General features: G+C 42.5%; 1 protein-coding gene across 1 annotated transcript in view; it reads right to left on the bottom strand.

The window, feature by feature from the left end:
- LPIN1 (lipin 1) overlaps positions 1 to 16,322 on the bottom strand; it is a 319,784-nt gene that overhangs the window by 129,600 nt on the left and 173,862 nt on the right. The window contains 1 exon segment of the mRNA XM_029596877.1: positions 15,096 to 15,203. Coding sequence (XP_029452737.1) covers positions 15,096 to 15,203 — 108 coding nt within the window.

Genomic DNA, 16,322 nt, shown 5'->3' with positions numbered 1-16,322 from the left:
AGCTGCAAAAATGGACATGGAAGAAAAACTCATAGGCTATAGAAATAACACTTCATAAAGTCTTCTGCTTTTCAATTACTACATTCTAGTTGAAGAGGTCTCCCAGTGCTAAAACCTTTCTTTTTGAAAATGTGACCTACTATGCATTATAAAAGATATATTAAATCTCTGTCAATCTGAACCACATAGCATACAAAGGACATCTGCTGGTTTGGTAAACAAACATCAGACTGCTTAGGAGATAAAATTCAAATAGCCTGCATAGCTGCAAGATATGCCAGTGCTTTTAGCACCTGTACATTATGCAAATTTTCAAAGAGAAGTAATCTTTGTGATTTGCCTGAATCATTCTTATGATCACATGGTGAGTGTCTGACAGAAGGGACTACATCGGACCTGAAAGAGGTTGCAGTAGCATGGAACCAGGCTTGAAGTCTCACCAGAGATACTTTTGTCCTGCAATTGTGGGCCACTTATGAGACTTCAGACTAGAATTATGAGGTGATGGCTAAATAAGTTGTCCAGGGTTGCTTTTCTGAGTGCAAGATCTATTCAGAAGCAGGAAATAATATATATCCAGCACTAAAATGTCATATACAAGCTACAGGGGTAATAGCCAAAATATGATTTTGTTATGAGCTCCTTGTTGTTTCCTTACTGGAAAGAAATCAGAAAGTAAAAAAAAAAAAAAGGATAGAATCTTGTCCCTTGCCCAGAACAAGGGAGAAAAAATGTGCCCCATTAATATCAGATCTATTTGCCTGTCTGTGAAAGGGAATGTTCAAAGAATAAAGAGCAACCACTGGAGGCCAGGAGAGATGACAAAAAGTAGATCAGGTAGGGGGGGCAGCACTTAAAAATCTTGAATCTCACTATTGTGGACTAGCTCAATAAGCATTTGAAGGCAAACCCTGATTTTTTTTAAACAAGTTCCAGCTCCAAAGGCTTTTCCATCTCAATAAGAAAGGAGGGCTACAACTTTTATTCCCCCTTTCTCCAGTTATGTTACAACTTCAGACTGTCCAGAAAGGGACCACCAGGATCTTCAAAGCACCCATCCTTAATCAGAAGAAGAGAAGAAGATAGAATTGATAAACTAGAAAAACGGTGTTGGTTCTATAGTTACAGACAAGTAACCTGCAAAGGGGATGCACTGTCCTCTCACACTGAGGAGAGGTCTCTCAGGCCTACTGCCCAGGAAAGAAGGGTTAGGTTGGCCATCACAGTTGGTGATTCGATTATTAAAAATGTAGATAGCTGGGTGGCTGGTAGACATGAGGACTGCCTGGTAACTTGCCTGACTGGTGCGAAGGTGTCGGACCTCACGCATCACCTAGACAGGATTATAGACAGTGCTGGAGAGGAGCCTGGAGATATGCCCAACTTTCTTCTCTAACACACATGTTCATTCTCACACAAACGCCCTTATATTCTCTCTCACACATGCTCATTAGATCATATGCTATCTCTCGTATATGCTCACTGGCTCATATGCTCTCTCTCACAGACCTGCTCTCTGTGTCACACTCACACTCTTGTTCACACACATTTATTTATGTATTTATTTGTTTATTTATTTGTAGAGTTTTATATACCGTTATTCGGTAGAGCCATCATAACGGTTTACAGATTATGCAATTATCATAGCAGTTGAGCACAGTAAAAACTTTGTGAATATACATTTTTCATAGAAGATGTGTAACAGAAGAGTGAGGTGAACATTTTCAAATAAATAACGTATCAAGTCAGAGAGCAAGAAGGGGATGAAAGGGAGGGTAAGGAGGTACATCAGGAGAGCAGGAAGTAAGAGGATTATGGATGCGAGTTCGGTTGAGAGCTGGGAAGATCAGACGTCTGAGAGTTAGAATAGAATTTGCGGAAAAAAAATGTTTTTAGGTCTTTTTTGAATGTTTTCAGGTTGTGCTGAGTTCTCAGGGCTTTAGGTAGGGAGTTCCAAATTTTGGGGGAAGCGATGGAAAATGCTCTCTCTCATGTAGTTGACAGGTGAGCGTTTCTGATGGTGGGGATGTTTAAGTATCCTGTGTTGTTAGAGCGAAGGTTTCTTTATGGATTTTGGGGGATTATGTTCACTGCTCACTGGCTCATTTGCTCTCTCATATGCATGCTTACACACATGTTCACTGACTCGTTCTTGCTCACACCTATGCTCACTGGCTCAAATCGCTCTCTTTTATACTCACACACAGGCCCCACTGGCTTAAACAGTCCTTTTGCTCAAACAAAAGCTCACTGGCTCACTCATTCTCTCTCGCTCAGAAACATGCTCTAGTAACCACAACAAGAGTGACTGTACTATGCAGTACAACAATTAAAAAACAGAAACAAACACAACTCACAAAACATCAAGCAATAAAATCAAGAGATATAAGACATCATTCATAATATTAAAACCATGAAAAGAATGAATATATCAAAGCAGCTGACAAACAGGGGGCCCAATATTCAAAGCATGTTCAGCACTACTTAGCTGGATAAGTAGGACTTATGTGGTTAAGTAGTGGCCACTGAATATGCGCTTACATTTAGTGGCTGCTGCTTAGCCACATAAGTCCTTTATATGGCTAAAAAGTTGTGGGCGGGCAGTAGGTGAAGCGACTTAGCCACATAATTTATGCAACTAAGTAGCAATATTTTATCTTAGCCGCATAAGTTTACCAGCTATATTAGTCAGTTATAATTGATACGGCTAAGTACAAATATATATCCGTATATTCATAGACAAGGCCACGCTGCTGAATATACCGTGTAATTTAGCTGGATAAGTTATATCCAGCGAAGTTACTTAAACAACCATCTTTCAATATTGGGCCCCTAATGATTTAAGCTGTCACATAAATTTGTTCTACTTTTCCCAAACACCAATAAAATATTTCAAAACAAAAGACATGAAATAACACTCCAAATTTTAAAATAATAAATAATTAAAAAATTGAAAGATCTCTAGCTCTCCATACCATTAAATAATTAAATACCTGGCATCTTTATTTTCCAGACATTGTTGTGGATTTGGGTGAAGAAGGCCACACAATCTTTATTCTCTCTCTCTCCTTCATGCACATGCAGGCACTCACACGCAAGCAGTCACTCACTCTCTCATAAACACATGCAGGCTCTCACTATCTCATTCACACATGCAGTCTCACTCATGCAGATATTCAGACTCTCATGCAGATATTCAGGCTCGCTCTCTCTCTTTCATACACACATGATGACGCTTTCTTTCTCACACACACACACCCTCTCAGGTATCCTCCTTTCTTCCGGGCCTTGGCCGAGCCCGCGTTGCTCATTTACTACCAGAGGGGAAAGTGGGAGGAAGCAGCCCTGCAAATGCCAGATGCTTCCTGTTGCCCAGCCTGTAGGCCCTTCTTTGGGCAGAGACCTCCCTCGGATCGCGCAGAGACCTTCCTCAGACTGTGACAAGTTGGGCTCCATTGTGGCCCCACTGACATCTCCCTTGGGCTGCGCAGCCCCGCCGAGATCTCCCTCGGGCCATGCCAACACTTCCCTCAGGCCGTGATGGGTTGGGCTCCGTCGTGGCCCTTGCAAGACATCCCTTAGGCCACGCCGGCACTTCCCTTGGGCTGCAATGGGTTGGGCTCCATCGCGGCCTCGCCAACCCCTCACTCGGGCCTCGTCTAGTTCCGCAGCAATCCCTCAGCAGGAGCTAAGATTACCATGTGACCAGGGCGACCGGCCCACCAAGGGATGCCCGATCCCCGATAAAGAAGATAAGGCCAGGGGTGGATTGGCCTAAGTGCTCCTTTAACCCCTCGATCATCTAACGTTCCATCCGACACCCCTCGGTTTTCAAAGAGGAAATAATTTTTCTCTAACTAGAACATCTTTTTGCATTCTCAATCCCCAGGGTCAAGCAGTAAACCCTCTTATTGTAGGCTGAAAATCTATCATATGGTAAAACAAGTACAGGGGACCAAAGGAACACCTATGAGCCATTTTCATGCCATTTGAAGGAAAACCAATTTTGCCACTTACAGTTTTCTATATGATATATATTAAAGGCGGTCAAGTTACCATCAAAGTATATTAAGGCCAATATTCAAAAACGCCTTGAAAAGCTAACTTATCCAGCTAAAAGTTAGCCAGATGTGTTATCCCAGTTATTCAGCAGGATGAATATTCTAGAATAAAGTTTTTCAGCTACTTTAGTCAGATAACTTTAAACCTAGCAGGCCATCTTTTTATTTATTTTATTTATTTTATTTAAACATTTTATATACCGGCATTAGTTGTGGACATCATGCCGGTTTACATCAAAACTGGTAAAGTATGGAAGTTACATTTTAACAGGGAATTAGAAACTGGGAGGAGGGTAAATAATTAAATAGGATAGACGGGAAATAACAGTAACATTAACATTAACATGGTTCCTCGGTGTGAACGAGGAGAGAGGATAACATATGGTTCCTCAGTATGAGGAAGATGGAACAGACGCAATGTGGTCTATTTTTTTTTTTTTATTGGAGGAGGTGTGAGTTTTTATAGCAGTTAAGTTTAAAGTTATCTGGCCACAGTAGATTTAAGTTATCCAGTTAAATGCTTTTGAATATGGCCCCATTATGTCTGACTTCTTGCAAAGCATTAAGTTAAGTAAGGTAAGCTCAGGTAGGCACTTATCATGCAAACACAAATGTAATCAGCAAATTAGCCAGCTGTGCATTAAAGCAATGCTTGCATGACTGCAAACAAAAAGAAATGGAAGATCTGTAGCTGGAGTGTATTATAGTACCTATACAAAAGAGTAACAAATCATATACAGATTATAGATTTCACTCTTTTGGTAGCACTTCCCAGTATTGCTACCAATTTTTATAAGCAGATGACTGAATTTTCAAATCACTGACATCATATCAGGGTTTCTACCACTGAGCTAAAGAAACAGGCCCCTTAGATATGTTGGTAGGAGATCCCCCATTTACTTTGGCAAGGCTGCTAGTTTCTCTGTTTTGATAGATATGTTTAAAAAAAAAAAATCAGATCACTGGCTGAAAGGAACATTTGAATACCTTTGTTTAGAACAGGGATATTACTGTAATGAAACTTAAACAGACTGTTCCCTTAGGGCCGGATTTTAAAAGGGTTACACGCATAAGGTACGCGCGTAACCCTTTTAAATCGCCCCTGTGCACGCCGAGCCTATATTGCATAGGCTTCCGGCGCGGGCAAAGCCCCGGGACGCACGTAAGTCCCGGGGCTTTCTTGAGGTGGGCGTGTCGGGGGCGTGATGCGGTCGGCGCATCATCAGGGGTGGTGCCGCGGGTGTGGTTTCGGCCCGGGGGCGTGGCCGCGGCCTCCGGACCAGAACATGGTGCGCGGCAGCCAGCCCGGCGCGCGTAAAGTTACGCGCGACCCCTGCGCACGCCAACCCCTGATTTTATAAGATACGCGCGGCTACGCTTATAATTAGCTGGTCAGTGGAGGAAAAATGTTAAAAGCAATAATTTAATTAGCCAACTCCTGAAGTTAGCCAGTTAAATCTTTTATAAATCCATCCCAGTTTCAACAACATAAGCAAAAATATTTATTAAAATAGACAAACCTAAAGGACTACTATAGATTTGTTAACACAAATTTTTGTAATGTTAATCATTTACTATTATAAGCTTAATTTTAAAGACATTGTTCAAAAATCATTTGTTTATATTGTTTAACATTGAACATGAAATTGAAGTTTTATTATTGTTTTGATAATTTTTTATGAATGTTCATGTGGTTTGTATTTTTTTATGAATGTTTTCTTGGAAGCAGCAGCATATAAATATTTAAAAAAATAAATAAATAGTGGATTCCAACAATAATGTAGTAGTGGAACATGGTTTGCATGTAAGTACTTCCATAGTGATGTTACTGCAGCTCTATATAAGGGACTCCATTCCTGCAGTGACAATTCTCCATGCACAATACTCTCAGAATCAATTACAAGTACTACATTGAAAATATTTTTAAAAAGAACTAATATTTAAAAGATGCAGTTTCTAAAATTACAAATGCCAATGGTTAGAGATTAGCATTTGTGGCGACCCCTTGGTCAGCCACTAGATGGCCCTGGTACCCCACCATTTAGGAATTAGTTATTTAGAAAGAGGAATACCACTGTTCAGCAGCAACCCCAGAAGCTGGCTTTGGTGGGTGGACCTTTTGCGTATAAGTAGAGGCTAAGGGTAGGATGTGTGTGGCTTTTTTAGTTCAGTTTTTCAAGATTGAGGAGCTCTCAGTATTTTGCTTTAGAGTGTGGCCTATTCCCCTCACTGAGTATATTTTGGGGCTAATACTTCCGAAGTAATCCGTGCCTGTATGGAGATTAGTCTCAGTATAGAAAATAAATTTTGGTTAGTGTCTTGCTAATTTTTGAGAAGTTCATTGGAGTGGACCCCTGGTCATTTTGGTGATGGCTGCTCCCTGGATCCGGATGCCAGGACACTGAAGACCGGACAGAACCCTGTCTAGGAGAGAGACAGATCTGCAGTGACAGGTATTCCCCTTCAGAGGATTTTTGGCTGTGAGAGACTGTATATTTTTGTTTGGCCGGAGGTTTTTGTCCACCCCTCCTTGCCTGGAGCTGGGCTGGAAGAGTACAGTTCTGAAATTTACCATCAGACTCTTCCTTCAGAGAGGTCCAATATCTATAAGGAAGAAGGTGAAGAACTCTAGACCCTCAACAAGATTTTCATCCTCAGGACACAGGCACAGGTTGGGTGAAGGACAAACAACTCTGGACTCAGGTAGGACTGTTCCATGGTTTAAGGGGGCTCCCTCACAGAGTAGGTTTTCCCTGGAAACTAAGCCTCTTACACACTCAAGTCAGGACTGGTAGGAATCCCCAGAGGAACCTGAGCCAGACACACAGAGTGAAGAGAATATTCAGCTGAAACTTCCGTTTATTGATGACTGGACATTGATTTATCTTAAATAACAGTCAGCAAAATATTTTTGAACACCCAGTCCCGTGTCTGTCGCATCTACCCAAAGTTCTGCAGCACCACAGCACCTCAGCTGATTTAGACACACCTTGTTGGGAGATTCACACTACCACCTGGGCCATAAGCAACAGCTTCCCCGCACAGAAAGGACCCACACCTTTGGGATAAAGGAGGGGGGGAAAAGATAACAGTGAAGACAGTCCTAGAGACAGGAATTACTTTTGTGTGCCCCTGGAGAACATGCCACTTCCAAAAAAAAAAAGGCTACACATACATTTAGAGAGTAGTGTTCTTGGATTAAAAAAAAAAACAAAGATCAAAAGTCCTGGTAACTTAAGAAGCGCAACTCTATTCTTAAAAGGTTAAGCAGAGTTGCTTACTTGTAACAGGCACTCTCCAAGGACAGCAGGATGTAAGTCCTCATATATGGTGACATCATGAGATGGAGCCCAGTGCTCAAGTTTTAAATCAAATCTTTTAAAGGTTTTGAAAAGCACATGCAGCCCTTACCAGGTCACAGCATTCATACAGGGCCACTTTCAGTCTATAAAACAGCTAAGGAACTTGGAGACCCAACTCAAAAAAAGAAAGCAGGCAGGTTGTGAGAGAACTTCCAGTCTGCTGTCCTCAGAGTAAACTGTCATCTGTAAGCAACTCGGCTTTTTCCCAAGACAAAAAGAATGGAAGTCCTTCAACAAGGGTAATCCCTGGCTACAGATTGCCCCAAATGAAAACATGGGGGGTGGGGGGGGAACCAGTGCCAATGGGCAAAACATTTTGGTAGCAACCTGCCATTTCATCATTTTTTTTTTTTTTTATAAATAGGGGCAACGTGGAAGCAAAATAATGAGCCCTAGAGGGCGGGGAATAGAGTTAAAGAGCCTCCACAGAATAAACTGGCAAACCTACAGTTATATCAGGAGTCCCTGTCCAGAAAATGAGATGTGAATGTATGGCTAGAACTCCATGTCGAAGCCTTGCAGATCTCCTCCATGGTGGGCCACTAACAGAGTAAGCCTTGACATGCCCCAACAGATTCAGGACTCCATGGGCATAACAGAAAGAAATGCAATCTACAAGTCAATTAGAAAGGATGTGCTTGACAACTAGGGATGTGAATCGTGTGCCCGAACGTCTTAACGATCGGGTTCGGCTAGAGGGAGAAAAAAATCTGATCGCTGGAGATGTGCATCGGAATCGGTTCTGATTCACATCGTTAATTTTTTTTTTAGTGAGGCCCGACCCTTTAAAATTGACCCCTTACCTTCCCCCACCCTCCCGAACCCCCCCAAAACTTTTTACGAGTACCTGGTGGTCCAGTAGCGCCGGCCATTCAGTGCTCCTACCATGTGACAGGGGCCGGCCAATGGCACGGATACCCTGTCACATGGTAAGGGCAAAGGGCCATCGGCGCCATCTTTATGAGTGGCAGCCGACGGCCCGAGAACGGGAGATCGCTCCCAGGACCACCACTAGACCACCAGGTAATTTTAAAATGTTTTGGGGGGCTCGGGAGGGTGGGGGAAGCTAAGGGGTCATTTTTAAAGGGTCGGGTGGGTTGTTTTTTTTATCGGGCCATCGGCGCCATTTTTGAGTGGCAGTCAAAATGGCGCCGATGGCCCAAGAGCGGGAGATCGGTTCCCGCGCCCCCACTGGACCACCAGGTACTCATATCGTAAAAAGTTTTGGGGGGGTTCGGGAGGGTGGGGGAAGGTAAGGGATTAGTTTTATAGGGTCGGGGTGGGTTTAGGGGTTGTTTTGGTGTGCCGGTTTTCCCGCCCTCCCCCGATTTACGATTTTTCACGATAAATCGGGGAAATTTCTATTGTATCGCGACTCTTAACGATTTAAAAAAATATCTGACGATTTTTTTAAATCGTCAAAAAACGATTCACATCCCTATTGACAACAAATAGTAACATACAGCATGCCATACAGGGTCAGACACAGGTTCATCAAGCTCAGTATCCTGTCTCCAACAGTTGCTAATCAAGGTTATAAGTACCCAACAGGATTTTCAAGGATTGATCCAATTCTTCTTGCTTATAACCAGGGATAACCAGTGGTTTTCCCAATACTTGGCTAATAATGGTTTTTGGACTTTTCTTCCACGAATTTGTCCAATGCCTTTTTAAACCCAGCAATGTTAACTGCTTTCATCACATCCTCTGGCAACAAATTCCACAGTTTTGTGTGCAAAATGAAAAAAAAAATATTATCCGATATATTTTAAATGTGTTTTCTCTTAGCTTCATGGAGCGTCCCCTAGTCCTAGCACTACTAGAAAGGGTAAATAACTGTTCCCCATTTACCCATTCCACCCCATTCAAGATTTTATAGATCTCTATCATCTCTCTTCTCAGCTGTCTTCTTTAACCTGAAGAGACCTAACCTGTTTAGCCTTTCCCTCATAGGTGAGCCATTCCATCAACATCATTTTAGTCACCCTTCTCTGTCCCCTTTCTAGTTCCTGCTATATCTTTATCTTGAGAAGGGATGGCATGAACTGCAAACAATACTCAAGTGCAGTCATTCCATGGATCGATACAAATGTATTTTCTATTTTCCATTCCTTTCTTAATACTATCTTAATACTAACTAAAATTCTGTTTGCTATTTTGACCACCTCTGTGCACTGGATCAAACACTTCAAAGTATTGTCCACAGTGATTTCAAGATCCTTTTCCCAAGTGGTGATATAAAGAATGGAACCCAGCATTACGTACCTATAGTTTGGATTATTCATCCCTACTGTATATACACATCACCTTGCACTTGTCTACGTTAAATTTCATCTGCCATTTAGAAGTCCAAACCCCCAAGTCTCACAAGGTCCTCTTACAATTCCTCACAATCTGCTAATGATCAGAAAACAAGGAACAATTTTGTGTTATCTGTGAACCTGATCACCTCATGCATCACTCCCATCCCGGGTTTTAGCTAGGATGTCAGCTGTGGTTTCTGGGCCCTTTGCTATCTGAGAAGAGAGAGAAGTTCCTGATACTGACAGACATAAAAATATGACGGCAGAAAAAGACCATATGGCCCATCTAGTCTGCCCATCCGTCTAATTTATCAAGTTCTTTCAATTCCTATCACTCCCTCAGAGACCCCTGCATTTATCCCATGCTTTACTGAATTCAGATACCATTTTTGCCTCCACAACCTCCACTGGGAGGCCGTTCCATACAACCACTACTCTTTCTGTGAAGAAATATTGCCTAAGATTACGCCTCAGTCTACCTCCTTTCATTCTCATCCCATAACACCTTTTTTTAGAGCCTCCTGTGCATGGAAATCTTTGAGGTATTTAAATGTCTCTGTCAAATCTACCCTATCTCGTCTTTCCTCTAGGGTGTACATGTTTAAATATTTGAGTCTATCGGCATATGCTTTAAAACAAAGACTATTGGTCATTTTAGTAGCCACCCTCTAGAAAGAATCCAACCAGTTTATATCCTTTTGAAAGTGCGGTCTCCAGAATCATACACAGTATTCCAAATGAGGTCTCACCAGGGACCTATATGGGGCAATATCACCTCCCTTTTTCTGCTGATGATTCCTTTCCCTATGCAGCCAAGTCTCTTTCTGGCTTTTGCAGTCGCTTCATCCATCTCCAGATACCATTCTTCTTTTGTGCTTAGAAGAATTTCACCTCCAATATGGTACCACTCCCTTTCATTTTTGAAACCCAAATGCATTACTCTGTATTTATTTAGCATTAAACTTTAGCTGCCGGAGTCTAGACCACTCCCCCCAAGCTTCGCTAGGTCCCTCATTTTTTCCACACCTTATCATCTGTCTATCCGGTTGCAGATTTTGGTATCATTGGCAAAAAGACAAACCTTTACATCAATCCTTCCCCATGTCACTCAAGAAATTGTTGAAAAGAATCTGTCCCAGGATTGATCCCTGAGGCACACCACTAGAAGCCCCCCTCCTCAGAGTAAACTAGAGCTATTAATAACTTTTGTTGCCTCCCATTCAGCCGGTTTCTGACCCAGTCACTCTAGGAAACATACCAAAGGAGCTCTATTTATAAGTCTTCTGTAAGGAACAGTATCAAAGGCCTTACTGAAATTCAAGTACACTATGTCTAGCGCTCTCCCTTGATCCAACTCTCTAGTCACTCAAAAAAATTGATCAGATTCATCTAGTAAAAAATTATACTGCCTTGGATCTTGCAATCCATTGGATTCCAGAAACTGCACTATCCTCTGTTGGATTCCATTAATTTACTCACCACAGAGGTTAGACTAACCAGTCTATAGTTCCCATCTTCCTCCTTACTTCCATTTTTATGACAGAAACCACATCTGCCCCTCTCCAATCCTCTGAAACTACTCATTTGTGTCAATGTGGTTGAGCAGCACTGGATAGAAGTCAGTAGGCTTGAGGAGGTTTGGCAATCTCTCCATTATGTTTTGGATTTTGGCACCCAGCAAACAGCACACTTCACGGGACAACATGTCTGGGTGGCAGATGGATGCCTCCATGCCCCTAAAAAGCGAGTCACCAAACACCACTACCCTCTGCCTCCTAGGTACAGTGGTGGTTGAGCCCCACAGCTTTGGGGTCTGCATGTTTTGGTTCCCCTTCATCCTGGGATAGTTTCTCCTCCACCACATTCAGAGCTGCATACCAGTTTTTCAGTTCAAAGGAAAACTGGAGTCATTATAATGAGTCTAGTAGCTGTAATCTTCATCCAACTGTCATTTAGTGGTACAATCACATATTCCCCGCTGCTTAAGCTCATCATCTTTAATACTACATTAAGCATTTTACTGATTTAGTTTTCATTCTCCTGGATGCTTCTCAGTCTCACCAGCTACTCTGAGTTCTACCACCTGTTTCCTAAAGGAGTCGATCTACAGACCTCTTTCACATTCAGCTGGGCCCTCGCTGTGGATCAGGACATCGGTCTGGACAGCAGTAGAAGTGGTAACAGTGGTGACAGCTTTGTCAGTTGGATAACATCTCCTCAGTGGAAAGAAAGGTTCCTCGGTGCCCCATAACTCCTAGATAAGCAGGATGGGTCTGGGAGGAAGTGGACAGGTTTCTGAAGCATATCACAGTGGGATTTTTTCAGATCCACCACTTCCTTGGCCTTATCTCCAAAGAGATTCTTCCCACTGCAGGGCATGTCAGCAAGTTTATCCCAAACATCTTGTCATAGGTCTGAGGTCCGCAGACATGCGAGTCTATGGGCACCAATATCCACAGAAGAGACTCTTGATGCCAGTTCAAAAATATCAAAGATTGCAAGGACCGCATTTTCCACTCTTTATTCCCTTGTCCACCAGTGACTCCAGGGCATCACACTGCTCTCAAGGAAGCTGCTCTACAGAGCTCTTCACATCCTTCAGAATGTTCTGCATGTACTGACTCATGAAGAGCTGATATGGGCATTGAGCAGAATTCCCTGTTAAATCTCTCCCAGTAAGATCAAGGGTTTGGGATTCTCTCCCTGGTGGCATCAAGAGTGGGTTCTGGACCTCTTCACCTTCTTGAGAGTGGATTCAAACCCAACCAACTGATGAAATTGCTGCCTTTCAAATATGGAATCATCAGGACACAATATATTGCTTCTGCCTACATATTAACTGGTCACACAGAGAGGGGGCTCTCACATGCCCATCTGTCTCTGGAGGATCTTGTGGACAGGCACTGCCATATCATCCTTGTGAGGGATCCACGAACTGGAGAATGTCAAGCATCTTTGTCTTAGACTCTTCCTCCTTGTATAACTCAAACAGAATGGTCTCCACTGTTCTCTTGACAAAAATCAGTGAAGGAGAGGCTCTCTGGAGGAGACATTTTCCTTTTCTGTGGAGGAGAGGGGACCAAGAGGAGACTTATTGTCCCCTCCTGATTAGAGAAGTCCTCATATCTATAAACATACCCCCCAGGAATATTCCAAACCAACTGGTTAGGAGTGGCTTGGAACTACATCTAGCTAGCAGAAACATAAAAATATAGAAATGACGGCAGAAAAAAACCAAACGGCCCATCTAGTCTGCTCAGCAAGCTCCCACACTTATTTTCCCATACTTATCTGTTTCACTGACCACCAAGTTCAGGGCCCTTGTTGTTAACTGTTTGATTTGAATTTCCTGCCACCCCCTGCCTTTGATGCAGAGAGTAATGTTGGAGTTGCATGAAAGGTGAATCATAAGGTTTAACAGGACAGACATTCATCTGTTGGGATCTAGACCCTGATGAACTCCTGTGCCTCAGTGAAGCTTCTTCCCCCAGTGTACTAGAAATCAACATTGGTGTGGTGGTATTTGATGCCAATGCCTCTCTGGAAACCAGCATTAGAGTCTTTATGCTGGATACCAAAAGAATCTCTGCAGAGGTTAGACTGCAGAGAAAGTGATGCCATCAATGCCGGTGCACTGATGCTCCAATTCTTATGATCTAAGGCCTCCTGGATTTTTCTTTCCAACTCCTCCTCAAAAATTAATGCCAGGACTGTCTGGGAAGCAGAAGGTGGCACATCTTCCAGGGACACCTGAACCAAATTGGTGGCTGACATCTGGACTCCTAGAGGTTGTTACAATTCTTGGGTCTGCTGCAAGGATGATATCTCCTCGCCACAGGAAACCTTTTATGAATTCATGGCAGCTATCAGAACATCCCCGCTCTCAGCATCACACATTGGCAGACCAATATCAATGCTTCTTAGCCTTCATCCAAAACACATCAGAGATCCTTGATGCTGACACCAAAGCATCAGAAACCTGTGATTTCTTCAGAGGAAGGAGTCAGAATATGGTCTACATCTCTGGTCCTTCCTGGTGATCAACGTTGAGGGGGATTGATGCCTCCTCGATGTTGAAGCACTGCCAACAGTTGATGCAGCTTCTAGGTCCCTCAATGTCAATGCCTCCAATCCCGAAGGGTCATATTTGATCCTTCCAAAGAGCTTCTCCATGAACTCCAACCAGGATCAACATATGGTTCTGCATGGGAGCACCCAGAGACATCATGGTCATTCCCAGGGAAAGCAATCTATCATAGGGATTCATGATAGACATGATACATTCGCACAGGTGGCGCTTACTGAAACTGTTGGCTGTCTTCTCCTTCTGAAGCATTTGGCAAAAAATTAATGAAGTAAAAATCAAACAACTTGATTATGGCGAAAAAACTGATGCCACTTGATGCACTGGTACCTGTACACTACATGGCAGATGAAAAACATTGTAACTTGAAAATGGACGAGAAACCTACCTAGGGAACCTAGAAGGGGTGAAAAGAACCACAGCACCTGCACTCTAGTTAAGAAAAACAGACAGGTAAAGCGAGAGTAAAGTACCGTGACCTATAGGCTCTGCAGAAAAGATAAGACTGAAGAGCCCCCCCGAGAACATGATGATGTGGTGAGAGCTACACATGCTCAAATAGTCATGCTCAAAGCTTTTAGAAGCTTGGATGACAAACTTACACACCAGGCTCCATCTGATGTCACCCCACACATGAGCATTTCCATCTTGCTTGTCCTTTAAGAAACTAAGAATCAAGCAGAAAATGTAAAGAACCAAACAACAAGTAAAAGAATATTTTGAACAGTAAAAATCATGCTGCTATTCTAAATGCTGGTTTGAAATACAAACACACACTGGTTAAATGAACTAAAATATTTTTTTCTTGAAAAAAAAAATGAAGGCAAAAAATTAAGGCAACAGTGCCACTCCTGTGTTATAAAGCACCAGAGGTTTCTGTCTATATTTCTGCTATGGTTTTCATACCATTGTCCACTGCTTTCTTGGCTTCAGAACTGCAATTGAGGCACTAATGTGAGAACAGCTGCTGTGTCATGTTAGATAGATGACCTTTCAAAATCTGAACTTATACTGCAGCACAACATTGCGACATAAGGATTTCTGAGTCATTCAAAAATATGAGAGTACCCAGAATGACTGCTGGGTAAAACTTTGCAAGTTAATGAATAAAGTATTATACATCTCCAACAACCATTTCCACAGTATTAATTTCAAAATTAATGAAGCAATGCATTAAGCACTTTGTTAGCTGCAAACAAACTTTTAGCTGAAACCTATTTTAAACATGAACATACTTATATATAAAGGAATTGTACATTCAAGAAGGGGAAAGTATCTTCTATACCTGCCTGAAGTAGGGAAGAAAGAAGAGTGTTGAGGACAAGAGTTAGATAGACCTCCATCAGCTGGAACAGTAAGATGGGAAGAGGACTCTTTGCATTCTACAGATTTACTAAATATAACAGTAAGTTAAAAAAGGAAAAAAAAAATGTGTTATAAATTCAATATGTTTTAATGAATGTGAATTATCTGGGCATTCATGAACATTAAAAAACAAATGACAAAATAAGAAATGAAAGAAAAGTTTGGGGGAAAGAGGGGGAGAAATTACTCAAAAGAGCAACAAACTAAGGGGCCTTTTTTTTACTAACCCCTGCTAAAACAGTGCATTGCCATGCTGTTTTGCAGTCAGAACATTCCCATAGGATTTACTCAGCTGCAGTGCCTGAGTATTGCAGTTTAGTAAATTCCATGGGAATTTTACTTGCATGGCTGTGGCCAGGAAATCTGCACATTTCCAAGACACAGCAATGTGCAATGGTGGTCATCCATCTGGGGGCTACAAGCCCCTATAGCAATCTACCCCACCCCCCCAAAAAAAAAATCCCTCCTGGCTCACATGAGCAAGCTCAAGCCCCCAGGTCCCCCTCCTGCCTACCCATTACATATTCATAGTAAAACAACCTAAAGTGCCCCTGGCCAATAATCCTGCTCTAACTGGAAATATTCCCTTCTTCCCCACCCCAGCTCACCCCATAAGCTTGGAAGACTAAAGGGGTTAGCGGCAATCCCCAGTCACCCTTGTCCCCTGGCACCATATTCGAAAATGGCACCAGTTGATCCTCCGGCTCTCCTTTGCCCCACGCATATCGAGTAAAGGAGATCCTGGTATCAACTGGCACAATTTTGATTTTTGGTGCCAGTGGGAAAGGAGAAACTCGGGATCACTCCTGACCCTTTAGATTTGCAGGCTTTTGGGATAACTTGGGGGCTGGGAATATTTTCAGTGAAGGTTATTCTTTAAAAGCAGGGCACTTTACTTCAAAGGGTTCTGCTGAATGAGCAGAAGACAGGACCCAGAGACTTCAGCTTGCTCCCATCAGTTCCCACAGGTCATTGCAGATTTTTTTGATGGGGTGGCGGAGTGGAGGAGGAAGGTTAGCTACATTTCTTAAGGTGTAGTTATCTTTCCTGGAGCAGCAGAGCATGCAAACCTTGTTTTCAAAAGTTGCACTGCTCATTAGAATGCTAATGATCTACTTTGCATGCAACACATCTCATTAACATTTGT

Source organism: Rhinatrema bivittatum, chromosome 3 (genome assembly GCF_901001135.1).
Source record: "Rhinatrema bivittatum chromosome 3, aRhiBiv1.1, whole genome shotgun sequence".
Lineage (NCBI taxonomy): Eukaryota > Metazoa > Chordata > Amphibia > Gymnophiona > Rhinatrematidae > Rhinatrema > Rhinatrema bivittatum.
This window is presented reverse-complemented; position numbering and strand designations above follow the sequence as displayed.